Source organism: Macrotis lagotis, chromosome 1 (genome assembly GCF_037893015.1).
Source record: "Macrotis lagotis isolate mMagLag1 chromosome 1, bilby.v1.9.chrom.fasta, whole genome shotgun sequence".
Lineage (NCBI taxonomy): Eukaryota > Metazoa > Chordata > Mammalia > Peramelemorphia > Peramelidae > Macrotis > Macrotis lagotis.
The window spans coordinates 63,580,733-63,608,117 of NC_133658.1; the positions used below are offsets into that span (position 1 = coordinate 63,580,733).

The 27,385-nt window shown below is 41.8% G+C and overlaps 2 protein-coding genes across 4 annotated transcripts in view; one reads left to right on the plus strand and one right to left on the minus strand.

The window, feature by feature from the left end:
- The first annotated feature begins 162 nt into the window (after positions 1 to 162).
- B3GNT9 (UDP-GlcNAc:betaGal beta-1,3-N-acetylglucosaminyltransferase 9) lies at positions 163 to 1,579 on the plus strand. The gene has a single exon (XM_074202807.1). The coding sequence runs from the start codon at positions 299 to 301 to the stop codon at positions 1,499 to 1,501; it is 1,203 nt and encodes a 400-aa protein (XP_074058908.1). The 5' UTR covers positions 163 to 298; the 3' UTR covers positions 1,502 to 1,579.
- Positions 1,580 to 3,433: 1,854 nt separating this feature from the next.
- PHAF1 (phagophore assembly factor 1) overlaps positions 3,434 to 27,385 on the minus strand; it is a 61,625-nt gene continuing 37,673 nt past the window's right edge. For all 3 annotated transcript variants that reach the window (XM_074202746.1, XM_074202756.1, XM_074202739.1), the window contains 8 exons: positions 11,955 to 12,088; positions 11,421 to 11,504; positions 10,385 to 10,467; positions 8,519 to 8,562; positions 7,525 to 7,568; positions 6,772 to 6,830; positions 5,768 to 5,840; positions 3,434 to 5,119 (listed from right to left, as the gene is read on the minus strand). In XM_074202746.1, the coding sequence (XP_074058847.1) occupies positions 5,033 to 5,119; positions 5,768 to 5,840; positions 6,772 to 6,830; positions 7,525 to 7,568; positions 8,519 to 8,562; positions 10,385 to 10,467; positions 11,421 to 11,504; positions 11,955 to 12,088 (608 nt within the window). In that variant the 3' untranslated portion in view covers positions 3,434 to 5,032. The remainder of the gene's footprint in view (positions 5,120 to 5,767; positions 5,841 to 6,771; positions 6,831 to 7,524; positions 7,569 to 8,518; positions 8,563 to 10,384; positions 10,468 to 11,420; positions 11,505 to 11,954; positions 12,089 to 27,385) is intronic.

Sequence of the window (27,385 nt, forward strand, 5' to 3'; positions counted from 1 at the left end):
CGAGAGGGAACGCTGGGCGCCCGCCCCGCCCGGCTCCCAGGCGGTTAGGCGGGGCAGGGGGCGGGCCGGGCGGAGGGGGCAGGCCCGGGGCCCTCCCGGCAGCCCCCCCCCCCGCACGTCCGCTGGCGCCACGTGACGCGCCCCTCCCCTGCCAGCGCTGCACTGCGAGGCCCCGGCTGGGCGCGGGGCTGCCCGGCTCCCTGGCCGCCCGGGAGGGGGCGGCGGCCGGGCCTGGGGCGGGAGCGGGCCTGCCTGCCCAGCTGCCTGCCTCCGGCCCTCCTCTCTCCGCCGGCGGACCATGAGGCTGCGGCGGAAGGCGGACGCGGCGCGGGCCGTGCTGCTGGCCGCGGCGCTGGGCGCGCTGCTGTACTGGCAGTGGGAGCCGCCCGCGGCCCCGGCCTCCCCGCGCGCCCCCGCGGCCCCGGCCTCCGCGCGCGCCCCCGCCTCCGCGAGCGCCCCCGTGGCCTCCGCGCGCGCCCCCGCGGCCTCCGCGCGCGCCTTCCCCGGGGCCGGGCCCGCGCCCGCGGCCTACGACGCCGACACGCCGCCGCCCCCCACGCCGCCGGGGCCCTTCGACTTCCGGCGCTACCTGCGGGACAAGGACCGGCGGCGCTTCCCGCTGCTCATCGACCAGCCGCACAAGTGCCGCGGCCTGGCGGGCGGCCCCGGCCCCGACCTGCTCCTCGCCGTCAAGTCGGCGGCGGCCGCCTGGGAGCGGCGCGAGGTGGTGCGCAAGACGTGGGGCGCCGAGGGCGCGGTGCGCGGGGCGCGCGTGCGCCGCGTCTTCCTGCTGGGGCTGCCGGGCCCGGGGGCGCGGGCGCAGGCGCAGGAGGCGCTGCTGCGCGCCGAGGCCCGCGCCTACGGGGACATCCTGCTGTGGGGCTTCCGCGACACCTTCTTCAACCTGACGCTCAAGGAGCTGCACTTCCTGGCCTGGGCCGCGGCCTCCTGCCCCGACGCGCGCTTCGTGTTCCAGGGCGACGACGACGTGTTCGTGCACGTGGAGAACCTGCTGGAGTTCGTGGCGGCGCGCGACCCGGCCCGCGACCTGCTGGCGGGCGACGTGATCCTGCGGGCGCGGCCCATCCGCGCGCGGGGCAGCAAGTACTACATCCCCGAGGGCGTGTACGGGCTGGGCGCCTACCCGGCCTACGCGGGCGGCGGCGGCTTCGTGCTGTCGGGCGCCACGCTGCGCAGGCTGGCGGCGGCCTGCGCGCAGGTGGAGCTCTTCCCCATCGACGACGTCTTCCTGGGCATGTGCCTGCAGCGCCTGCGCCTGGCGCCCGAGGCGCACCAGGCCTTCCGCACCTTCGGGCTGGCGCCGCCCTCGGCCGCCCCGCACATGCGCACCTTCGACCCCTGCCTGTTCCGGGAGCTGGTGCTGGTGCACGGGCTGTCGGCGGCCGACGTGTGGCTCATGTGGCAGCTGCTGCACGCCGCGCCGGGCCCCGCCTGCTCCCGCGGCCGCGCGGCCCCGGGGCCCTTCCGCTGGGGCGCCTAGCCGCGGGCCGGGCCCGACCGGGGGATGGGCGCGGCCCCCGGGGCACTCCTGAGCACGCGCATCGCCATTGCAGCAGGGGGGGCTCCTTCCTGCCCCCCGCCCCCGCTTCCACCCGAACGTGTTCCTACGGGGTCGAATCACCTTTTCAGTACCCGCAGTCCCTCCCGCTCTCTGAGCTCAGGTAAGCCTCCAGTGCGAAGTGACGTCGCCAGTCTGGTCAGAGGCCAAGGACCGCCCAGCCCCTCCGACGCTCGTCCCAGGGTCCCTTCTCATGTGCATCTCTTCCATTTCCATCTTTTGCCCTTTCTTTGTTTCCAAAAAATTTAACCCAGGGCCTGGCACAATGTGAGTGATTAACAACCCCAAAATTCTTGTATGGGCTTTGAAAATACATTAGTCTAGGGGCAGCTAGACGGCACGATGGATGGAGCACCAGCCCTGGAGTCAGGAGGACCTGAGTTCAAATTCAGCCTCAGACACTTAATAATGACCTAGCTATGTGGCCTTGAGCAAGCCGCTTTTTTTTTGCCTTGCAAAAAACATACATTAGTCTACCTGCTCTTCCCAGCCATTATGCTGTATGTATATTCAGGCTAATATAAACATACTTCCAAATAGGTCTTTCCTAGACGGTACCATATTTTGGACAACTTTCTGAAGTTAACAACACTTTCTGCAAGAATCATGACCAGGTAGTATGGAATAAGATACCATCATAGCTTTAGGGACATTTAAAGTAAAAGAAAGAAATGATTCAGATAAGTTCATCCAACTTGATACAAATCACTTAACAGCATAGTCTTTGAAACAGGTTTTTAGACTCCAAACCATGCATTTTTCCTATTGTAATACAATGTCTTGGACCTGAAAGTGAAATCAGGAATCACTTCCCTTATCTTCAAAATAGGCCAATAGGCTTCAGAGATGCCTTCAAGTCTCTAGGTCAGCACCAACATTCACTGATCCTCCACCCCCAATCTCTTATTTTAGGGCAGGGTCTGTCTTTGCATTCCCTTTGAGTCCCATCCTGCCCCATCCCTGTCTACCCCTTCTAGGGTCTTGCACAAAGTAGTCTTTTAAGCAGTTTATTGAATTGAAAATTAGTCCCAGAAGCATACAGATCTGTAGGCTCATGGGGAAATGGCCAGAACCCTAACCTTTTAACAGACCAAGGGTTTTTCTTGGAGGAGCTACATCTAAGAGTGTGGATCCTTGGAACAGGCAATGAGGTGGGAGCAGCATCAGTTCTGTGTGAGTTCTACTCATTTTGAAACCACTGGGCTCCAGGATGTGAGGTGAGGTCTAGCTTGGAAGGTGGAAGGTGGGCAAGCTGATTTGAGAGGTTCAAGGTCCAATAGAATCAATGGTGTTAAGAGGCCGGGAACAGGTGAATCAGCCCACCAAGAAGACAAGTTTACTGGGGATTTGGGGTGCATATGTAGACCCAACCTGGTGATAAGTGATATGATGGTGGAGTACAAAGGAAACTTCCCAGTTAAGACATAAGGAAAGATCTTGAGAAAGAAGAGCTATACTTCTTGTAGGAAGGGGGAACTGTCTACTGACCTTTTTGTACCTGAAGATAGTACTTCAACTGCTGTGGCCACAGAGAGTACAGGTAGCAAGAATCCAAATTTGCTCATCCCAACCGAGTCAAGTTTCTGGTAGGTGCAAGAATCTGCCCTTCCAAGTTAAGGGCTCCCAGGAGATCACTGAGATTTCATACCCAGAAAGCCACCAAAAGGATATGACCAATAAGCAATCATACCCAGTCACTGGGCTGTGTGCCAGCCAATGGCTGAGGGAGAGCTCCACTTTATTAGCCTCTCAGGACACATGCACCTCTGGGGAACTGTACAGGGACCACAGAGCAAAGGTGATTAGAAGGGGTGTCAGGTTTAGGGGCCAAGCATGGGGAAGCAGGCACAGGGGTAACTCCTAACAGTCCTTTATTTCCTTGGCTCTCAACAGGTGGATTCTCAACTGGTTTCAGTCAGACAATCTAGAATGTCACAGGCTATGGGCAGACAGACACCGTAACAGAGATCACATATACATACATACTCACACACACCCACACACACACCAGTATTCCCCTTGCTCCTAGATGCAAAAACTTTAGGTACCAGTCTACTTTCTCATTCATCAGTAAACTATTTAGGATTATACTGTACATGAGTTAAAGTTACAAAAATGTCTTATTTACAAAAATCTGTACACACATTTGAAAAACCTCACAAAATTGTCTTATGTATCACAAGTTGCTACATCAAAATATTAAAAATGGGATAAAATTATACATTTCTTGTCAATTTTTTTCTTCTCTCCTAAAAAGGGTTAATTATTTTCAGAGACTCTACTTTCCCCAAAGAGACTTATATAGAGGGACTCAAACTCCCCGGCCCAGCTGGAAGAGTCTACCAGTGTCCTCAGGTTAGAGATCTGTTTAGACAGGGGGTTAAGCGACTAAACTGTACAGAATGCTGAAATGTAACAGAAGGAAAGGATGTCTTTGGCAAAAACTTTGGCATTAAATAAAAGATGTAGAGGAATGGAAGAATGAAAATATGCTCAGAAGAAGACAGCTCCTCATTCCTCCCATTCCCCCTCCTTAGTGGCAGGGACTTGAAAGCACTCTGGAGCCCTAAGTTGTCCTAGAACCATTGAGGAGACTGTGCCCCAGGGTTTAGACTGAAAGATAAAAAGGGAAACAAACGGAAAAGATGTACTATTCTGGCAACGATGATTGTTGGGAGGAGTGGAAACAGACTGGGATCACTTGCTCTTCAGGATGTGTTTCTATCTAAGCTTTAAAGCTCATCTAAGTGGAATCCTAACCCGGCTGCCAGCCAGGCTAAGTCACAGAAGAGCCTCTTCAGGGTTAATGCAGTTAGTTATCAAGTCATTAAAGTGGATGTAGTGCAAATGTCACAACCAAGTAATACGCACATGCGACTTGCTTGTAGTTTGAAAGTTACACAGAGATTCACACGGTGCCAGAAGTCAGGACCTCTTACACACTTGTCCCAGGGAACCCGGAAGGACCGTGTATTTCTCTCTATGTAGATATAGGTTTTTATGTATAAGAAGATATAACTTTGCTTTCTTAAATGTGACTACTACATCAATACAGCAACACAAACACACAGACTAATCAATACCTGTGTCCAGATGCTTCAGAGTTCAGAGTTTGTGCTTCTAAATCTTTGCAGTCACTTTGGGCCCTCAGCAGTTGTGCTGCCCGCCCGCCTGCCCACCCCCTCTCCCTACCAGGGAAGAAGATTAGGTCAGCCCTGGGGGCTGGGCTGACCAGACTGAGAGGGAAAGCCCCGGGATGGCCCCAGCCCTCAGACCACTAAGTTCAGTTCCTTCACCACAGTTTCCACGTCCCTGGGAAGAGTTGAGGGCTTCCCGCTCCATGTCTGCCACCAGGAGGGTAAAAAGAAAGAAAGCCCCACACGGTGCTCACTCCTCTATCAGTGGAAGCAAGTCAAGGCACGCTGTATGGTCAGGGCTGAGAAGGGCCGTCCTTCAGGGAAGCTCTGCTGTCCTCGTGTGGGCGCTAGGCTTGGGCGGGCCATACAGGGTCACAGAGGCTATGTGGTTGTTCTGCATGACCTGCACAGGGAGAGGGTGAGGTCAGAGGCGGCAGTCATGTACTAGGCTTGGCAAGAGGATGATCCCCCTTCCATCTCTGACTCTGCTAAGTTCTAAAGTCAACTTTCAGAGACTCTAGACTATGCTTCTTCCATGATCCTGCATGCACCTGCTTTCAATCTACTCGCTGCCAGGCTTGGTGTCATGGGCTCCCCTTAAATATATAGAATGTATAGGATTACAGATCAATTTTATTGAAATACAATTACCAAGATATGAATAAAATGCTTGTAACAAACATGGACAGACAGTCAAGCAAAACTGCCATGTCTCATTCTGCATCTTGATCACTTCTGTCAACATTATTTATGAAGCAAACCTACCCAACAGAATAATAAAAAGCCTAACCATCTCTCTCATCTTTCAGGGTCCAACACAGTCTTAGAAATACTTTTGTCAGCCATACTCGGTATAAAAGAGGTTATTCCTTGAAAGTTACAAAGACAGGCCCTTTCCTACAAGAAACTTACGGAATTGTGTGAATTAACAGGAGCTGAGTAAGGACCTACATTTTATTCAAATAAAATCACGTACTCAAATACTGTCATCATAAAGTTCCCTCTGGCCTCAACGTTTTCAATCAGACCAAAGAAAGCTACTTTTGCTTACCTCAAAGATCATTCTCTGTAGTCCAAAACAAAATGTTGACCCAAATGGGTTTGTGTTATTTGGTGAAGATGACCTTCAGAGGGAAGGGGGAAAAAGGAGGCATTAGAGAGCCTGCAGAAGGAATCCAAATATCCAAAAATACCTTTATCTGGGGATAAGGAAGGGCAAGGAAGACCTCAGGGAAGAGACAGCTGGATGGACACTGGAAGAGACAGACTATACTGAACCACCAAGGGAAGGGGAGGAGGCATCATTCCATTATTATGGCCATTCCTATGGACCAAATCACACTGTATGCTACCACTTCCACTTTCTTCAGGGTAAATCAAAATCAGATTGACATTAATATCCAAGGTGGCCTTTAATTTAAGGGAAGCTGGGATGGAGGTGGGGGTGTGAAATGTGTATGAGTCTTTTTGATGATACTCCTGGACAGATTTAACAGCTGATTTACATTTCATATAGAAGTTGCCCAGCAGTCACACAAATGGTGAGACAGTGCGGTGCAGAATAAACAGGCCTGGATTCAGAATCAGCTGGCCTCAAAGACAGTGCAGGTTACTAGCTGCATGTCCCCAGGCTAGGTACTTCATCTCTTCGGGCTAGAGTTCTTGATCTGGAAAATTCTCAGTTAGGACTAGATGGCCTCCAGCTCTTAATCAAAAATAGAGGCTTAGACTAGATGATCCCTTATGCTCCCCTTCTAGTTCTAAACCCTAGGATGATGAAGTCATTTCAGGGTGTGGAGGACACAACTATCTCCTGGATGGATCTTCAAAAGAAAAATTTATGCACCATAATTCCATTTTAAATACTTAAAGCACATGAGCTCTTTAAAATCAGGCTGAAGGAGAAGGCATGAACTTCAGTGCACATTTTACATTTCTTCCAACAGGGCTGGTTTTGTTTTCTTGGCTTGAAGCTTCTAGTCCTGGGCCCTTGTGAGGTGCTCTAACTACCTCAGGACTTGTCTGGTGGGGGTAGGGGGAGAAGGCGTGTCTCACCTGTGAAGCACAACTGGTTTCTCCACAGGATGCCCAAGAAGATCCTGGATATTATCCCACTGCAACACAGAAACAGAGAAGGGCAGAGGTCAGGGAAGTCCTCCCTGGGTTCTTTTCCTGGTCCTGCCCAGATAGGAGGCTGCCATCACCTTCCTCATGGTTCAGGTGCTCAGTGAACAGTCTAAGCATTCGGAGAAGCTGTAGCAAGCTGAGAAAGTCGGGGTGTTGTGTTCAGCCTTAAAGTCGAACTTAGAGACACTGAGAGTGTCCAGGGTCCAGAAGCACAGTAGCATGGTAGGAAATAGCCTGGATTGGGAGTCAGAAGGCACAAGCCATGTGACTCTCAATAATCAGACCATCTGTTCTGGGCTAAGTTTCTTCTTCTGTAAACTGAGGGAGTTTGACTACATGTTTGCTAAAGTCCCTCAGACCATGAATCTTGGATCAGTTTGGTTCTTTCTGCTCCTTTCGGGTGTGAACTTCTTCAAGCTATTATATTAGAGTACCTGCTGGGAACATGTCAGTTTCCTGAGACTCTACCCAATAAACTTCAGGACAGAGACTAAGGCTTGAGGCCCAATATTCTGTCTGTGCAGGTTTTTAGCACCAATTGCTGAAATCAGGAAGGTCAGCAAACAACCAAACTCTTCCTCCATTTGACCTAGTGGGATTAGTCACCTGCCCCTCACTATGGTGGGTCCAGTGATACAAGGCAGCTTGAGCCCCTGGTTTGACCTGTCCAAGAGAGCTTACCTTGCTATAGGTTGTGCAGGTCTCTGTCTGGCAATCAGCACTTTCTGAGGAAAGAACATAAATAGACTATTGGAAAGCTGCTCACATAAGGGATTGGTTTTCCAATTAGTTTCCAGCAGCCTGGTGGAGGTTTGGAGTCACCCTTGCCACTTCTTAGCTCTGAGGCTCTGGTCGAGCCACTTCCCATTATCTGGGTCTGTTTTCTCCCAAGTGATCTCTGAGGGTTCATTCCAGCTATAAAGTCTGTGGCATCAAGGAATTTGGGACATAGCTAAGAAATATTTTTGCAGATGAAATTATTTAGAGAGCTATTAACTTTTTTAATTAGGAAAAAAAAGCCTCTTTTCCCTTAACAAGCTCATGCTTAGTGTGCTTCCTTTATCTTGGTCGGCTGAGAAGATCCCTTATGAGTGGCTGCCAGGAGGCCCAGTTTCTCCTGAGGGATAAGGGCTCTTCAGTAGATAGGTAAGAGTCTAGTCCCTAAGAATGCTACTTCCTTTTCCAAAGGTGTACTTGAGAAAATAGTGACTCTCCCTGTGTTATGCCAAGGGTAGGGTGGAAGCTATGCAGTAACAGAGTCATAGTAAAAAAGCCCAAATTATTGCCCTGACAATGACAGAATCTTTCTCCTGAGCAGCTACTATCATGGCTTCCCCTGTGTCCCACAGCAAAGACACATTCATCTGACATCTCAGCACTGCTAACCTGGCTTTGAATTCTGACGGCTGTGGTTTAAGTCCTCGCTCTTGTCATGTTAACTCAGAGCAAATCACTCTCCTCACTAAGCCTCAGTTCCCTTATCTGACAAAAGAGATAAGTCTTGCAACTCTTTCTTTAATTCATGGTAAAACATGCATCTTGCTGTTGTGGAGCCCCAAGGAAAGCTGTCTGAAGGCCAAGGCAATCTGTCCCAGGAATGGTGCTTCCCCTCCCACAAGTCACTTGAGTGTCTCCAAGGGAAGGTCTGCTGCTGACAGTAAGAGATGCTGCTTACCTCTCTTGATGGTAAGAGGGATCTTGAACTCACAGCGGTGATAACTGGAAAGAGAAGGCAGAGTAAAGAGGTAAGCACACTCAGCTGACAAAGCTAAGGAGACAGCTGAACCCTGGTCTTCTTACTACCAGCACATCATTTTTCAGTTATTTTAATTATTTTTTCAATTATCAAGTATTTTTTTTCTTCTTTCCATTTTCTCTCAACCCTTAAATTGGGGAAAAAAGAAAAACAAAACTCTTGTTACAAACAGTCAAGACAGGGCGGCTAGGTGGTGTAGCAGTGGATAGAACACTGGCCCTGGAGTCAGGAGCACCTGAGTTCAAATCTGGCCTCAGATACTTAATAATTACCTAGCTGTGTGGCCTTGGGCAAGCCACTTAACTCAATGTGCCTTGTAAAAACCTTAAAAAAACAAAACACCAAATAGACAAGCCAACATGTCCATAAATATGTGTCTCATTCCACATCAGTCAGCAGATGGCAGCATTCTTCTTTAGTAGTCCTCTAGCATCATAATTAGATCACCAAGAGTTCTTTAACTCTTTCAAAATTGCTCTTTTCAAAAATAACGACATTGCTCTTCTGATTCTGCATCCCAGCAACTGCACACTATAATGAAGCACCAGTGGCACTCCAACCAGAGTCCAGCACATGCTGGTCAGGAAATACTAAGTCAACCTTCCATCAAGGACAAAAGATGCTGTTGTCAAGTAGAAATCTGGAAACCCTTGCAATAAAACAGGGCTTTGCCTGCTCAAGACAGGAGTCCATTTACTCTATGTAGCAACTTGTGATAGATTTTTTTAGTTCAAGTGGAAAGGAAAGCAGGTAAGGTCAAGAGCTGGCTATATCGCTTATATCAGCAGTGTCACGTTGTGGAACAAGTTCTAGACTACAAATCAAGAGACCTAGACAAACAGATCTGAGCAACTCAGCACATTACTGAGACTTCCCTAGTCAGGGCTAACAATTTGGGAAGGTCTGACACCATGGGAGAACACTGAAAACACTTAAACATCTTATTAAATGTCTACAAATTCAGTTATTAAATCTGAGCTATGAAAAAAAGAAAATTTTGGGGAAAAAGGGTATTTTTAATTTAGTTTAGTTTTTTTAAAGGGTTATCTGGGGGATTATGCTCCTCCAAAGCAGGCTAGCTTCACTGGAAGATGAGTCAAATTTTTAATTTTTAAAAATGATCTCCAGATTATTTACAAAGACATCAATTGTAGAAAAATAAAGCAAAAATAAAACTGACATTGCTTTTTATGTTCTAAATACAAGACAGCAGTTAAGACACAGAAGCCTAAAACATTAACATTGAAACATTCATTATTTCAGAATAGCTGGAGGGGGATGATGGGGAAAAAATTCATTTTCTCTACTCTTTTATCTCCACAATGTTAGTAGGTAGACTTTGAGGAGGAGCCAGAAAGGGAGTGAAGTTTAGTTGGCCAATACTTTAATCAAGAAAACTGGTACATGTGAAGGGAAAAGTGTCTCGGCCTTTAGGGTCAATGTAGAGCTGGCCAGAAATTCTTCCTTTAAGGTTAGGCAGCCAGAACAAGTGGCATTGATGGCATATGGAAAAAATGGCCATTCTGCCCCACCTCTCTAATACCCAAATCTAGTAACATAGGAGAGCGGAGAAAGGATTGTAGCAAGGCCTGGAGAAAACATACTTACACAGCTTCCAATTAGTGCTGTCCCCAGCTGGTTACTGGGGAATTCCACCCTTGCCCAGGAATCAGAGTTTCATGTCGATTTCTCAAAGTCAAAAAGTAAAACCCAGATTTCCTGCTTTCTGGCATAGATAGTGTGTCATTTGAAAAAACTGTCCTATGAGGGTAGAATCATACTCACATGTTGAAGTTATAATGCCCTGGGTAATTGGTGTGGAGGACAAATTTCTTCACTTTGTGTGTATTTGCATCAAAAAGAATATCCTACAGAAAAAAAAAAGAGACTTGAAACAAGAGAAGTTAGTTTGTGAATAAACACAGCTAGATTTGGGTGAATTAAAAGGTTACAGTGAATTGAATGACTCAGAGTCAGGAAGACTTGAGTTCAAACTATGCATTAGACATTTATAGCTTAGACCTGGCAAGTCACAACCTTCCTGTGTCAGATTCCCCATCTGTAAAATGGGGGCAATAATAGGGTTATTAGTGAGAACCAAATGAAATAATAATGTGCTTTCCAAACCTTAAAGTGCTATGTAAATACCAGTTATTGCTCTTATCTCTATTCTTACTCTACTGTGTGTAATTTACATTTTCTCTTTTCTGCATTGGAATAAGAAGTTCAAGGAGAGATCGGCAATCATGGCACATCTCTTCATTGCTGAAAACAGGGTCCTGACCCTAGTGAGAAAGAGCAATCAACCTATAAATGGTAAACAACAGGGAGCTATGACTATGTTCCTTTTCTCCTAGCTTCAAGTCTGGGTGTTCTTCCCTTACACCTCAAAAAAAAAGAGAGGAGTCAGGACTGAGGCTTCTCTGATCCACACTATCCTTTCACATGGAAGAAAAGGACTACCACTACCTGACTACATACAAAGCAAAATACATAGTCCAGACTGAAATCTGGCTGTTTTGACATTTGTGATGGGTTTCAATGAAAATCTAAAGCTGCTCCTAGGAGATGGAGCCTCCAAGACTCTTGCCAACGAAGCACAAACTCTGCAGGTGCCACCAAAGTGAAAAGTCTTCCAGTGCAATCCCTTGGCAAAATGCATGTCTATGGGTGTCAGGTGGAGGGGTTGCCAGAACTGTTGCCTAACAGTTCACCACAAGATGACTAAGACTTGGAGACAATGTCATGTGCACTGGAGGAAAATATGTGCACAAATCCTTGAATCTTTTCAAATCTTAAAGTCTGAGAAATCATAACTTACCACCCCAAGCGTGAAATAGTTAAAGAAGTAGTCATTACACTTTGATGGAACTTGCTTATGAGGAGAAGGAGAATGAATCTTCATCTGTTACAAAACAAAACAACATTTCAAATGGTTCCTGAAGTTCTTGGAATAAAGTAAACTCTTTGAAATTGCATTTATAAAAAAAGCATTCTAAAACCCTGTTCTGTATGGGTCCTAAGTTCTTATTGCTGCAATGCTGAATTATAGGGGAGAAAGCATACTTGAAATCTGAATTCCTGAGGGTGACCTGATGAGAGGAAGGCATAAGTCTGCTGAAGTCACCTAGATTCCTTTTTTTTTTTTTTTTTGGTGAGTAGCATCGTTCTTCAAATATGGGAAGAGGGCAGTGTACACAATAGAAAACCCAAGATGATCAGGAAGACCTTTCATTTGTGTCAATGTCATGGAATTACAACTATGAAGTTTATCTTAGTTTACACTAAGGAAACAACAAACTTAAGACTTACACCAAATGACTGAAACCTGCTTCACTTAATGTTGTTTTCCTACCTTGTCCTCTGATTTGTAAAAAACCTTGTGCGGAGAGCCCAGAGTACTGAGAACATCTTGGCAGGAATCTCCAAAGTATACTGAGCGTTCAAATACTCGCATCTTGGCATCTGCTAATACTCCTGGGCCACAACCTATGGAAGACCAAGGAAAACATTTAGACTTCTGTGCCTAGAAGAGGACTATGGCCTACTGTGCCTCCCCTTAATGGTTTTGAGACTAAGAAGAGAGGAGACAAGGTGAGGCAGGGCTCACTATCCACCGAGGGCAGAGCTGGGGAAAGGGGATATTTAACAGCCTCATTCAGGGTAACCTCAGAACAAAAGCCCTATTCAATTTTTGCTCTCCAAATTACTAATGATACTACCAGTCTTGGTGAGGACTAGTGGTGAGGAAGGATCAAGATAATAAAAGAACTGTGGTAGTAAAGAGCTTTATAATCTCATGAATGTTGCCACTCCCTCCAAAAGGGATCTGTAATCATCACTGTTATCCTTGTCTTCCCTTCTGAGACCCTCCAATTCTCCTGAGGGCCACTTTAATGTATGCCAGTTAGCTATTGCTTATGCCACATGACCAGTCAGTGTCCTCTTCAGATCATATAACTGTGACACTGCTTTCCAAAACAAGACTAGTATTATACTGAGGCCTGCTTATTCCTACTAGGAACCTATGCAATGTCTTATAAGGGCCCTTCAACTTTAACTCTTTGGAGTCTGAAATTCTACATGTAGTTATATACCATCTCTTGAATATCACTGACATTTTAAAAATGGGTTTCTGAATAAAGTAGTGCTCCTTTTGGTAGCTAAGAAAAATGGGGTGTGTATTGATTGGGGAATGAAGAAATTATAGTGCGTGCATATAGTATGAAATGAAGACTTTAGACAACCATAGGAAATCTGGATGAACTGATGCAGATTAAAAAAAAAACAAGAAATCAAAATATATGTAAATAAATGTAATAAAATTACAAATAACAAAAAATAAAATAAATGTAAACAGAATTTTGTTCAAGTGGAAGCTGAACTTATAGACTAAGAAAGAATGTCATAAACACTATTAGATGTGGTCAAAAGACAGTTTTGCTTATTTGTTGTGGTCACAAGGTAGGATTAAATCTGGAGGTAGGGAAGCCCCCCTCCCCTTCTCCCATAAATGACTGTGAAGTAAAGAAAACACACTAACATAAATCATACTTAAAAAGAAGTTGCGGTCTTTGCTTCAGGGTGCATGGTTTCCCCAATGTAATCTAGCCTGATTTTTTCTTCTATAGAAATTCTGGGTTCTGGTCTTTGTCCATGTATCCAAGATAAAAATATTTGATGAGGATCATTCAATTGCACATCATAGTCTGGGCCATACTCATTTTCAACCACTTGGCTTTTTTTCTCCATAAAAAATTAGGCCCAACTTTTGAATAATTTGAAACTCATTTAGAATGTTCTGTAGTACCAGGGTGCTTATACATTAAGTATGATGATATTTACAACCACAAGCATCACCAGCTACTGGGAACCTCTCTATGTTGGACAATCTCTATTGACGAGGGTATGTCTTCCTTGTTCTTACGCTTTGATTTATAATAATCCGACTTAAAGATTAAAGAGTTCTGTTACATCTTTAGAGGTATTTTCAACACATCCATGTGAAACACCTTATTAGTTAAATGCTTTGAAAGTGGAATTTTGCTCTCCTGAGTAAAATGATTTCTTATAGTCAAACAATACGTATAGCATCCTGTTTTCTCTACACTAACCAGTGTGTGATATTATATAATACAATTTTCTGTGGAATATTATTTCCTTTTAAAACTTTCAACAAGAATAGCATCAATTCACATGAAGATTATTCTCAGAAGAGTTTGTAGAGATGGAAAAGTAAGCTTATAGGCTGGTCATTACTGATATTTTATTGGTGATCTTTTTGAATAATAAGGTCTAATTTACTCTAAGTATTTGGTATCCTCCTTTCTTTCAGGTATTTAAAAGCTAATTCTTTAATACTGTCAGAACAGCATCATCTTCAGCAAAGACCTCGGTTCAACTGCTTTGCTCTAATGTATTTCTAGTCCCTCACAACATTTACTGGGGCCTGTAATGTCAAGTCTAAATGGGGTGAAGAGTTTGTCATAGAAATTCCGACATATCTTTTCTGTGTTGGTCTTTTGTTCTCCCAGTTTCATCCCACTATGGAATAAGATGCTTTAAAGGATCAAAGAGCAAGCTTTGTTTGTCCTGGGCTGCTTGGTCTCTCTTTTGTTTTGCAAGGAAAGCAAGTGCTTTTTGGCTGAGGTATTTTCTGGATTTAAGTTTCTTTTTTAGGTAAGTGATTTAGGCTGTTAAACTTTCTGAGAAATTTATAATAGTCCATACTGATTTCACTCTTTAATGTTGGCAGTTTGATAAAGATCAGCTTGGAGCTGCCTCAACCAAACACTCTCTATTCCTTTTTTTATTCTACTCTGGTATTGATTCTGATCTTTGCTTTTACAAAGGACTTTTTACAGACATACAATATGGAAATTATTCCCAAATTAACTAGTCATTTTCTATCTAATAGATGAGAGACTTCAGTATACTTTATTAGCCTTTGGTGTGTTTTACTGCATATGCCTGAACCATGTTTTTCAACGTTTTTTTGCCATCCTCTTCCCAAGAACACCTCTGCATTCAAATGACTGAATAGTTTTAAAAAAGGGAGTGAGGAACTATTTTCATTTTATTTTGCATCTGAACTGTGCTAATTAGAAATAGAGTATTATTGAATTCCCAGTGAGGTAGCTCCCTCTATCAATGCACATCAGCCACTGATGCACTGAAAAGGTGAAATGAATTGCCCAGGTGTGTACACATAGTGTGTGTGTCATAGTAAGACTTGAACATCTCTTTATACCCTATGCCAAGGTTCATCTTATTAAAAAATATACTCTAGACTTTGACCAAGTTCTAAGACAACCCCCCCCCAGATCCCAAATACCTCCTCAGCACCTCCCCCTCCCCCCCTAAAGAAGTCAATTAGAAGCTCCCAGGTGAAAGGAGAGAAAGACAGGGCAGAAGAAACTGATCAGGCAGCTATCTCGCAGTGTGATAAGAAATGATTCAGAACTACATGGAGACTGCAGGGCTCTGCATCCACAGACAGCAAGAGAAAAGGGTTCCTCTAAGAGGAAAGGCTCAAGAAGCACAGCAACCACAACAGAGGGCCTGGATAGGGTTGCATTCTGACCTCAAAGATTCAGAAAGGTCTAACTCTAGTACATAGAAATTGGCACAGGAAGCTACAGGGCAGGCAGAGTCAACCATCCCACCCAAAAGGTACACCAGAGACCAAAGCTTAGCCCTAGCACAAAGCATTAACTCAGGGGCAAAAGCTAAAGAAATAATTAAATCTAAGAAAGCAATGATATCTAAAAAAATTACTGTACATCTAGTGATTCCTCCAAAGAAGGACAGAGTAAGGGGCGGCTAGGTGGCACAGTGAATAGAGCACTGGTCTTGGAGTCAGGAGTACCTGAGTTCAAATCCAGCCTCAGACACTTAATAATTACCTAGCTGTGTGGCCTTGGGCAAGCCACTTAACCCTATTGCCTTGAAAAATCTAAAAAAAAAAGGACAGAGTAGCTCCATAAACATCTCCAAAAGTGACTCAAATTGAAAAAAAAAAAAAACTTTCACCTAAAGGCACAGAATATCTAGAAGAGACGAAATAGGAGATAAAAACAATGAAAAAACGATCTGCAGGAAAGAAAATGAATAGCTTAGAAGAGAAAGTGGTAAATCTTACCTGAAAACTAGAACAGACAAAACTGAAATCAATGACTTCAAGAAATATTAGAGTAAAATCAAAAGATTAAAAAATAAAAAAAGTATAAGATATCTGATAAACAAAACTAGGAACAAACCAAAAAACCTGACTTGGGAAAACAGATAAAGGAAAGATAATCTAAGAATCAATGTACTCTCTGAAAACCATGATAAAAAAAAAAGGCTAGACATTATATTCTGAAAAATTATAAATGAAAATTGTTCAGATCTATTAGAATCTTCTAGAATCAGGTGGCAAAGTGAAGATAGCAAGACTACTTATCATACCAGGAAATCTGTACTATAAAAGAGAGATCTCTTAATACAATATGTCAAAGGTAAAAGATAGAGGTTTATACCCCAAAATAACCTATACTACAAAGCTAAACACAATTGTGATGGTGGGAATGGCCCTTTGAGGAGTTTAAAACATATTGATATATAAATCAAGAGCTGAGTGGGAACCACAAAGCAGAAAGACGAGAATACAAATAAAGTTAAAGAGGGAAATTTGAACAACCAGAAAGACAGATAGACACTTGCATGCATGCACACTCTCCTCTCCCTCTCTCACCCCTACAGAACAAATAAATACTGATGGGATGATAGCTAGGGTTTCAGCAAGAGCATAATACCCTAGAGGGAACAAATGAAAGCCAAAAACCTCCCTAAAGGAGACCAACTACATATGAGCACTGTTTGAACTTGCTTTGTGTAACTATGCTTATTTGTTACAGAGTTGTTTTTTGTTTTGTTTCTTTTTTAATCTAAGGTGGGCAAAAAGAAGGGAGAGACTATAATGAGAGTAAAGTAATTGAAATAGTAAAGTAATTGAAAAACTAAAGTAATTGAAACATTTAAAAAATACCCAAAAAGGGGACCAGAAGGTCAGTTTTGAAACACATAGAATTAGAATACAACCTTTATAAAAAGGGCAAGTGGCATGAAAAAGAGATTCAGAGTTTCATAATCTTCCTTTAGTGTTTTCCTGTGTATTATGAAAATGGTCTTTTTTTGTTGTTTAAGAAAATAAAATATAAATAAAATAACATATGCTCATGAGTTCTCTCCCTTTCTCTGTAAAATTTCATAAGCAGTAATTATCTTTAGTTTTTTTTTGCAAATGAGTAGTATTCATGGCAAGCAAATGGTTTATGAGATGTTTCTTGTGTCTTTAAAGACATGATAAAACCAGTCTACCATTTTCTTTATTTGCTTCTCTTAGAAGAATTAGTTAGGTTCCCCCCCCTTATCTGCAACTTCTTTTTGTCCTCTAGTTTCATTTATGGTAAAATGTAAAATTTAACATGATCTAGTATCTCTAGTAATATGTAAATCTATTATTCAAGTATTTTACATTCGAGTATCAGAATTATTTTGAATTAACATTAGGAGAAAGTCTAAAAACTGAGTCTTTTCATCTACTGCTCTCTTTACTACTCTCTACGTGAGGGCCATTTTTATTTCTTTTGTATTGTGAATTGCCAAAGAATCATCACCAGACAGACAGTCTGTAAGTAAGGATTAGGCAGTTTGTTTCAGGAACTGTACTTGAAGTGTCTATAGCATGGTAGCTTGAGTTCTACTGAGAGTCTTTGTAAATGCAGAGTGATATATACAGAAATAAGACATTGGAGCAGAGCTTTGTGAAGGAACCCAAATATGTAGCAATGGATAGACAGATTCCACAATCCACTTTATGCAAACAATGAGACAACTAATAAATAGTGTAGGGCTACACTAGCATCTCTATGTCTAGACTATGCTTGAATAACAAACCCTTCTCAAACATCCTTACCAGTGGTCACCCAACCTTTGCTTGAAAGTAGTGAGGGAGAACTCATTAATAACAACAGCTAACATTTATATAGTGTTTTAAAATCTGCATATTATATATATATATATATATATATATATATATATATATATATATTTTACATTATCTGTATCTATTTATTATCTGATCTGAACTTTACATTTCTGCAAGGTAGGTATTATTCTCATTTTGTAGATGAGTCTTATGTGCCCTAGTGAAGTTGAGCAACTAGCTCAGAATCACACAACTAGTAAGTGTAAGGGGTGGAATTTAAATGAGGACTTCATTGACTTTAAAATTGGCACTCTTACCAAGGGGGCCAATATTACTTTTGGAATTCTCTAATTCATGAGCAGTATTCCATGAGGAAGCTTCTAAGAAGAACAATCTGAATCCCTCTTCTCTAGGAAAGTTCAAATCCTTAAAGAGCATTCGCATGTTTCCCTACATCCAGGTCTTCTTTCCTCTAGGATGAGATGGTAGGTAAGAATGTGATATGTATTATTCATGGAGGTCTGCACCCTGATGGTATCTTGGAGCTGCTACAGAGTCTTAGGATACAGAGATCTCATAATTACATGAACTGGTTCAATATATACCCCCAAAGTAATTACAATGCCCATTCATTGATGAATCTTGTGGATGAATCCCATTAGGCTTTGTTATCTCAAAGAGAATCAAAGAAAATAATAAAAGGCTATATATACAAAATTTATTAAAGGAGTACATTCTGCTGTGGTGCAGTATTAGGAACAAATAAGGTGCCTATCAATTGGGGAATAGCTGAGTAAATTACAACATATGAATGTAATGGACTCTTATTGCATTGTAAGAAATGACCAAAGGGGAGGCTAGGTGATGCAGTAGATAGAGCACCGGTCCCGGAGTCAGGAGTACCTGAGTTCAAATCTGGCACTCAGACACTTAATAATTACCTAGCTGTGTGGGCTTGGGCAAGCCACTTAACCCCATTTGCCTTGCAAAAACCTAATTAAAAAAAAAAAAAACAATGAAAGAATTTTTCAGTCCAAGACAACTTGAAAGTTCTACAGGAAAGGTCTGTTAAGTCAGGGTTAGAAAGGGCCTACAGTGCAGTTGCCCTGGAGTGAATCTGCTCTAGTCATCCAGGAATACCCTGAGGGGCACCTGGGTCTTTGGGGGCACCTGAGGCTGTGGCAGTGGTGCCAGTGTCCAGACCTCTTAGGTCAGGGATTGCCAAGGACAACTGGGAAGCTCAGCTGGAAAATTCTGCCACACCTGAGTGAGGGGGAGCCCAGTCCAGCAAAGGCCTCAGTATAAACCTGGCCCCAGGAACCAGCAGCAAGCCCAGGGAGCCCTTGGCAGTTGCTTCCAGAGCGTTCAGCCCATGGACGGTAAGGGGGTCAGGGGATACCTCTGCTATCACTGAGGCAGAACTTTGTTGTTTTGCCCATACTCAGATCCAGGTCACAGTCTGGGGCCCCAATCTTAGGAAAAAAAGGAGCTTTACTACCCTAGTAGAGCAAGAACCCTACTCATGATTCCAGGGCAGAGGGGAGGCCAGGAGAGTAGTCAGAGCATCTTATAAGGCCTTGGAAAAATTGAAGTCCCTGGGGGAGTGTCCCTGAAAAAGCTGCAAAAACCCTCAAAAGTTTGGGACAGTGAATCCTCCACCCTGGAAGCAGAGAACCAGCACAACAAAAAATTTAAAATCAGGTTATAGGCTGGGGAAACAAGTAGACAACAGAAGGAAAAAAAAAACTCATCTTAGTCAATTATTTTGGTCCTTTGGAGGATCAGAATACACACTCAGGAGGACAACAAAGTCAAAACTTCTGTAGCCTCCAAGAAAAATATGAACTAGTCTCAGGCTATGGAAGAGCTCAAAAGATTTTGAAAATCAAATAAGGGAAGTAGAGGAAAAATTGAGAAATGAGAGTGATGTGGGAAAAATCAAGTCAGCAGACTGGTGAAAGAATTACAATAAAACAAAAATAAAAGAATGAAAAAACTAGAAGAAAATGTAAAATATCTCATTGGGAAAAATGACCTGGAAAATAGATTCAAGAGGGATAAGCTTAGACTTCATTTTTTCAAGAAATAATCCAGCAAAATTTCCCTAAGAATCTAGAAGCAGAGGATAAAACATAAATTGAAAGAATCCACTGATCACCATCTGAAAGAGATTTCAAAATAAAAACTCCCAGGAATATTATATAGTCAAATTTTAGAACTCCTAAGTCAAAGAGAAAATATATAAGCAGCCAGAAGGGAAACGATTCAAACACCATGGTGCTACAGTCAGGATTACACAGGATTTAGTAAGGGCTTATAGGGCTTAGAATATGATTTTTCCAAAAGGCAAAAAAAAACTTGAATTACAACCAAGAATCAACTAGTGCCCTACCAATCAAAATTGCAAAAAATTACTTTAATGAGTTAGAAAAAGTTGTAAGTAAATTTATATGGAGAAATAAAAAGTCAAGGATTTCCTGGGATTCAATGAAAAAAAGTACAAAAGAAGGTGGCTTAGCCTTACCAGATCTAAAATTATATTATAAAACATCAGTCATCAAAACTATCCAGTATTGACTAAGAATAGTGATGGATCAATGGAGTAGACCAGGTGCAATAGCAGGAAATGATTATAGTAATCTACTGATCAATAAACCTAAAGGGTCGAGCTATTGGGATAAAAATGCTCTCTGATAAAAACTGTTGGGAAAATTGGAAGTTAGTATGGAAGAAACTTAGATTAGAACAACACCTCACATCCTATACTAAGATACGGTCAAAATGGATACATGATATAGACATAAAAAACCAGTATTATAAACAAACTAGAAGATCAAGGAGTAGTGTACCTGTCAGATCTAGGAAAAGGGAAGCAGTTTATGACCAAGGAAGAGATGGAAAACATCATTAAAAACAAACTAGATAATTTTGACTACATTAAATTAAAAAGCTTTTGCACAGACAAAACCACTGTAACCAAGATCAAAAGAAATGTAGTAAAGTGGAAAATACTTTTTACAACTAGTATTTCTGACAAAGGACTCATTTCTAAAATAAACAGAGAACCGAGTCAATTTTTTTTAAAAAAACAGGCCATTCCCCAATTGACAAATGGTCAAAGGATATACAGTTGAGGAAATCAAAGCAATGCATAGTCATACGAAAAATTGCTCTAAATCATAACTGATTAGAGAAATGCAAATTAAAGCATCTCTGAGGTGCCACCTTACACCTCTTAGACTGGCCAATATGACCAGAAAGGACAATGATCAATATTGCAAGGGATGTGGGAAATCTGGGACACTAATACATTGCTGGTGGAGCTGTGAACTCATCCAACCTTTCTGGAGAACAATTTGGAATTATGCCCAAAGGGCAACAAAAATGTGCATACCCTTTGATCCAGAAATATCAACCACTACTGGGTCTATACTCTGAAGAGACAATGAAAAAGAGTAAAAACATCACTTGTACAAAAATATTCAAAGCAGCCCTGTTTGTGGTGGCAACAAATTGAAATTGAGTGAATGTCCAGCAATTGGGGAATCATTCAATAAACTGTGGTATATGTATGTGATGGAACACTATTGTTCTATTAGAAACCAAGTGGAATGGGAATTCAGGGAAGCCTGGAAGGATTTGCATGAGCTGATGCTGAGTGAGATGAGCAGAACCAGAAGAACATTGTACACCCTAACAACAACATGGGGGGGCAATGATCAACTTTGATGGACTTGCTTGTTCCATTAGTGCAACAAATAGGAACAATTTTGAGATATCTGCAATGGAGAATACTATTTGTATTCAGAGAAAGAATTGTGGAGTTAGAACAAAGAACGAAGACTATTTGTTACTTTTAATTAAAAAAAACTCCACGTTATCTTATTATGTAATTTTGCTATCTCTTATACTTCTTTTTTTCCTTAAAAATATGATTTCTCTCAACACATTCAACTGAGATCAATGTATACAATGTAGACTAAAAGATTGCTTTCTGTGTGTGTGTGTGTGTGGGGGGAATTGTAAGATTCAAAAAAAATTTAAAAAAAAGGAAAAGTCCAAGCGATGCTTAGAGATACAGGACTTGTGGCTCAGTAAGAAGGTAGATGAAATTAAGTTTTATGCAAACTAAGTAACAAACTAAAATGCTTTTATAATGCCCTGAAGGCTCTTTATGGGCCAAAGATATATGATGCATCTCAACTACTCAGAGCTGATGGAACCACATTGATTAACGATAGGAACATGATCCTTGAGAGATGGGCTGAATACTTCACTGTGTTAACAGAACATCATCAATCAATGCAGAAGTCAATGATTGTTTACCTCAAGTTGAAGTCAATCAGTTCCCAGTTAAAGTTCCAACTGAAGACAAGATTTTGAATGCCATTAGGCTATTCTCAAGGGACAAAGCACCTGGTACTGATTCTATTTCAACTGAGATCTACAAAGGTAGGGGAGTCCATTGCTAATCCAAAAACTGCCTGAAAATTTCCAGGTTCTTTGGCATGAAGAGGTTCTCCCTCAAGAATTCAAGGAACCACTGTCCATCTCTTTAAGAGGGAATAGAGTGTCCTGTGACAATCAAAGGGGTATTTCTCTTTTAGTGGTAAGATTCTTGCCAGAGTCATCCTCAGTGAGCTGATCCTTCACCTGGAAGATGCTCATCTCCCTGAGAACCAGTGTGGCTTCAGAAAGAGTTGAGGAATAGTTGAGAAGGAGTTTGCTGCCCAGCAACTCCAAGAAAAATGCCAGGAGCAGAACAGAGGTCTGTATACAACATTTGTAGATCTAACCAAGGCCTCTCATATTATTGGTCATGAGAATTTATGGAAAATGATGTTAAAATTTTACTGCCTGGAGAAGTTGTCAGTATTGTATGTCAGTTTCATGATGACATGCTTGCCCGGGTTCTGGATAGTGGATGATGCTCTCGAGATTTCCCAGTTACCAACAGAGCAAAACAGGGATGTGTCCTTGACTTTTAACATGATATTTTAAGTCATGTTATCAAATGCCTTCACTGAGGATTAATATAGTCAGCTACCACACTGATGGCAAATTCATCAACTTGAAATGGCTACAACCAGGACCAAAGTAGGAGTGTTGGCAAATGATCTTCTGTTTGAAGATGTTTGTGCACTCAATGTAGCCTCTGAAGCTGAGATGAAACAGAGTATGAATCAATTATCTGCTGCTTGTGCTCATTTTGGTCTAACAATTAACACCAAGAAAACACAGTTGCTTCATCAGCCAGCACCACACCATCTATATGTGGAACCACTGATTACAGCAGAGGGAAATCACTATTGATCATAGAAATGTAACTTAAAACATTTCTGAGGTACTACTCACACCTTTGAAAATGCTAACATGGGGGCAGCTAGGTGGCTCAGAGAATAAAGCACCAGCCTTGGAGTCAGGAGTACCTGGGTTCAAATCCGATCTCAGACACTTAATAATTACCTAGCTGTGTGGCCTTGGGCAAGCCACTTAACTCCATTTGCCTTGCAAAAACCTTAAAAAAAAAAAGAAAGAAAGAAAATGCTAATGTGGTAGAAAAGGAAAACAATAAATGTTGGAAGGAAAGTGAAAAAACTGGGATACCAATACACTGCTGGTGGAGTCATGAACTAGACCAACCATTCAAACCAGCCACAACAATTTGGAACTTTGCCTTAGGTTATAAAGCTGTGTGTATCATTTGACCCAACAACACCACTACTAATCATGCATGTTCTCCAAAGAGATCAAAGAAAAAAGGAAAAGGATCTAAGTGTTCCCAAATATTTACAGCAATTGTTAATGTGGTAGGCAAAGATCAGAAATTGAGGAGATGTCTATCGTTGAAGAGGTCATGGTTAGGATTAGGATGGAATACTATTGTGTGATAAGAAATAATGAGGGACTGAGGTACCACCTCACACCTCTCAGACTTACCAATGTGACCAAAAAGGATAATGATCATTGTTGGAAGGGTCGTGGGAAATCTGGGACACTATTATACTGATGGTGGTGCTGTGAACTCATCCAACCTTTCCGGAGAGAAATTTGGAACTATGCCCAAAGGGCAACAAAAATGTGCATACCCTTTGATCCAGCAATACCACTACTGGGTCTATACCCTGAAGAGATGATGAAAAAGGGTAAAAACATTACTTGTACAAAAATATTTATAGCAGCCCTGTTTGTGGTGGCAAAGAATTGGAAATCAAGTAAATGTCCTTCAGTTGGGGAATGGTTTAGCAAACTGTGGTATATGTATGTCGTGGAACACTATTGTTCTATTAGAAACCAGGAGGGACGGGATTTCAGGGAAGCCTGGAGGGATTTGCATGAACTGATGCTGAGTGAGATGAGCAGAACTAGAAAAACACTGTACACCCTAACAGCAACATGGGGGTGATGTTCAACCTTGAAGGACTCGCTCATTCCATCAGTGCAACAATCGGGAACAATTTTGGGCTATCTGCAAAGGAGAGTGCCATCTGTATCCAGATAAAGAGCCGTGGAGTTTGAACAAAGTTCAAAGACTATTCCCTTTAATTTAGGGGAAAAAAACCAGTTATCTTATTGTCTGATCTTGTTATCTCTTAGACTTTTTGTCTCTTCCTTAAGGATATGATTTCTCCCTCATCACACTCAATTTGGATCAATGTACAACATGGAAACAAAGTAAAGACTGACAGATTGTTTTCTGTGGGGGGGGGAGAAGTAAGATTGGGAGAAAAATTTTAAAACTCAAATAATATCTTTAATAAAAAAAGAAATAATAAAATGGTTTTATAAAAACTTGAGAAGACTTCTATGAACTGATGCAAAGTGAAATGAGCAGAACAAGGAAAACTTGTGTGAATGACTTAGCTATTCAGATCAATACAATAATCCAAGAAAATTCTGTTATGGGTTTTTTTTTTTGCAAGGCAAATGGGGTCAAATGACTTGCCCGAGGTCACACAGCTAAGTAAGTATTAAGTGTCTGAGGCCAATTTGAACTCAGGTCCTCCTGACTCCAGGGCTGGTACTCTATCCACTGCTGCCCTTCTAAGACAATTCTGAAGAACTTATGATGAAAAATGCAATGCACTTCCAGAAAGAGAAATCTGAGTGCACTGAAGCAAAATTTTCCCAATTTATTTTTCTTGTCATTCTTGTCATAGTTAACATAAAAATGTTTTGTATGATTCCACTTGAATAATAACACACTTCCTGCCTTCTCAATTGGTATGGAAAGGAGAAAATTCAGAACTCAAAACCCCTAAGAAGTAAATAAATAATACAAATACATTTAGTTTAAAAAAAGAAGAGAGTGAAGTTCAGAAAGAGACAGACACAAGCAGGACAGTATTAAAATTATGTTAAATTGTAAACATTTAAAATGCAATATACAACTGAGATTCATAGTTTCAAAAGCAATTCTCATTTTCTGTTTCTTGTACACAAAATTCTATTACAATAAAATTACAAATAGAATAATTACAAATTGTATTTGATTTTTACTGTTTATCTTAGTTTTCTTCATTGTCTTCTTTCTAAATGTCTATTACAAGACCCTTCTCTGTGTGAAGAATCCCAAGCCTCTGACAAATTGGTGAAAAGTTTCAAAATGAAAATTCAGATACATAAAGAAAATTCCATTTTATGGATGAGAAAAGACTTTTAATGAGTTGTCTAAAATGAAAAGAAACTGTCAAAAGGAGGATTAGAATTTGAATTCCCAATATTATTGTGGTTGTGGTATCATTACTAGCAATACTAACAAATCCCTCATTAAGATCTTACTCTGATGTCTCATTGTGGCATGAAGGTGAACTGGATTCCAAAAGGCTAGGCCAGCCCAGAGCAAGCTATGGCAGGTTCTTCAAAGCTGGGAAGCTTTTGACTATAGGAACAGATTGCTTATATGTTTATTATCCCAGAACTATTCTGGCTAAATGTTGGAAGGGGATGAATTAATTTGGCTACAGCAGTTTAGAAAAATACAAGGTACAGAGGACACCACCCTCTCTGAATTGTGGGACTAGTATCCAATATAACCACACCTCACCCAGTAATCCTTTACATTGGCCCCACCCTCTGCCATCAAAATTCTTGTCCTCTACCTTCAGAGTCCAGGTATTGGCACCTTGGGACACCAGCAGTTGTGCAGGTGTCACTGGGAAAATTTTAATTCTAACTCCTAATCTCCAGTTCATCTTTTAGAAGCAATTGGGTGGAGCCTAATCTCCCTCCTTTTTGATTCTGGATGAGAGAGTGAATAATACAGAATGAGCAGGCATAGATGGACTGTGATCTGGTTCAGAGATACCAACATTTTATCTTCCCCCCTCAGATCTACTCATTTTTCATATTTTCCAATTGAAAGTAGCAACACCCTTAGCCACTCCAAGATCTCTCAAATTTGGAGTCAAATGAGATCATGTTTGTAAAAGCATTTAGCAATATTGCCTGCTTATTCATTTTCCCAATTTTGACTCCTCAATGTTTCCCTGATCTAAATTCCAAAACTGAAAATTGCCAAATCTTCAGTTCTATCTCCTTATCTCTCAATCTGTTCCCTTCTCATCACTCAAATAGCTACCCGACCACTTCTGTTTGGAATATTCGTATTTGTAGGAGAGGAATAGCTACCAGAGCTCCTTAATCCAACATATGTGCTTCTTTTCCTTAAAAGGTACTAAAATCATCTCAAAACTTTGACACAGGGACTAAAATTTCTGAGTACTCATCTGTAGCAAAGTCTTTGGATGTTTGCCTGCTGGATCACTTCCGGCAATTCAAAGACAGCTGCACTCAGATGAATATCCTTCTGCTTTGACTAAGTTAATTTCCTTTTGGTTCTTGTTTAATGATCTATTTTGATTCAATATTGGATCTAAATTACCAATGAACCAACCAAATCAGGTACAGTCCACAACAATCTCACAACCTCAAGCATCCTCCAAAAAGCTGACAAAATAGTTTTCCTAAAGCTCAGGGTTTGATCATGTCATTTAACTTTTCAAACTGATAACTCACTTTTGACTCTAGGGTTTTTAATTACATCCTCCTTTTAAAAATTTCTCTTTTATAAATGTACACCATTAATAGTACAGTAACACATCCCTATAATTCATAAATAGGAATACATCCCAATTCACAAGTAAAAAAAGCTAGTAACAGTGGTTTAGCATCAAATTGTGGATCCTGTAAATATTAGAATTAAAAAAAAATCCCTGACATGTCTGTGCTGCTTTACAATTTTCAAAGCATTCTCACATTCCATATTTCATCAACTGTTCTATAATTTAAGACTTGAAAAGTTCAACTATCAAATATTCTAAACAACCTAAGGGGTCCTCAGTTTTAGTTCTAAGATCTCACAAAGAGAAAGAAGATATGAGATTATTACAACTTGGAGACTTGGGACTTTTCTCCTGAGTTCTAAATGTTATGTGTTTTCATTTAGATGCTCAATATCAACCAGGAAACCAAATATGAAGCAATATATAAATTGGTGATCTTGGGAAGTGATGTTGATACTGTCATCATATAAGAGCAGTAGTAACTTGAGTTAAAATTTATCACCTAAAACCTAGCACTGACCAAGTGTACAAGTTGTAGAACTAACTGGGTATAACCCACAAGCTTTGCTGCAAATAAGTTCACCTATACAGGATCCAAGCCTTAGATGTGGACCTCAATACTAGCTGCTTTTCATTTCCAATAAGACCGGGGTGAAAACAGGTTTCGGCACATTGGGACACCAGCAGTTATGCAGGTGTCATTGGGAAAATTTTAATTCTAACTCCTAATCTCCAGTTCATCTCTTAGAA

Bases quoted from the DNA above. Each gene is read 5' to 3' on its own strand.
- B3GNT9 (XM_074202807.1), top strand. From the start codon at position 299: ATGAGGCTGCGGCGGAAGGCGGACGCGGCGCGGGCCGTGCTGCTGGCC.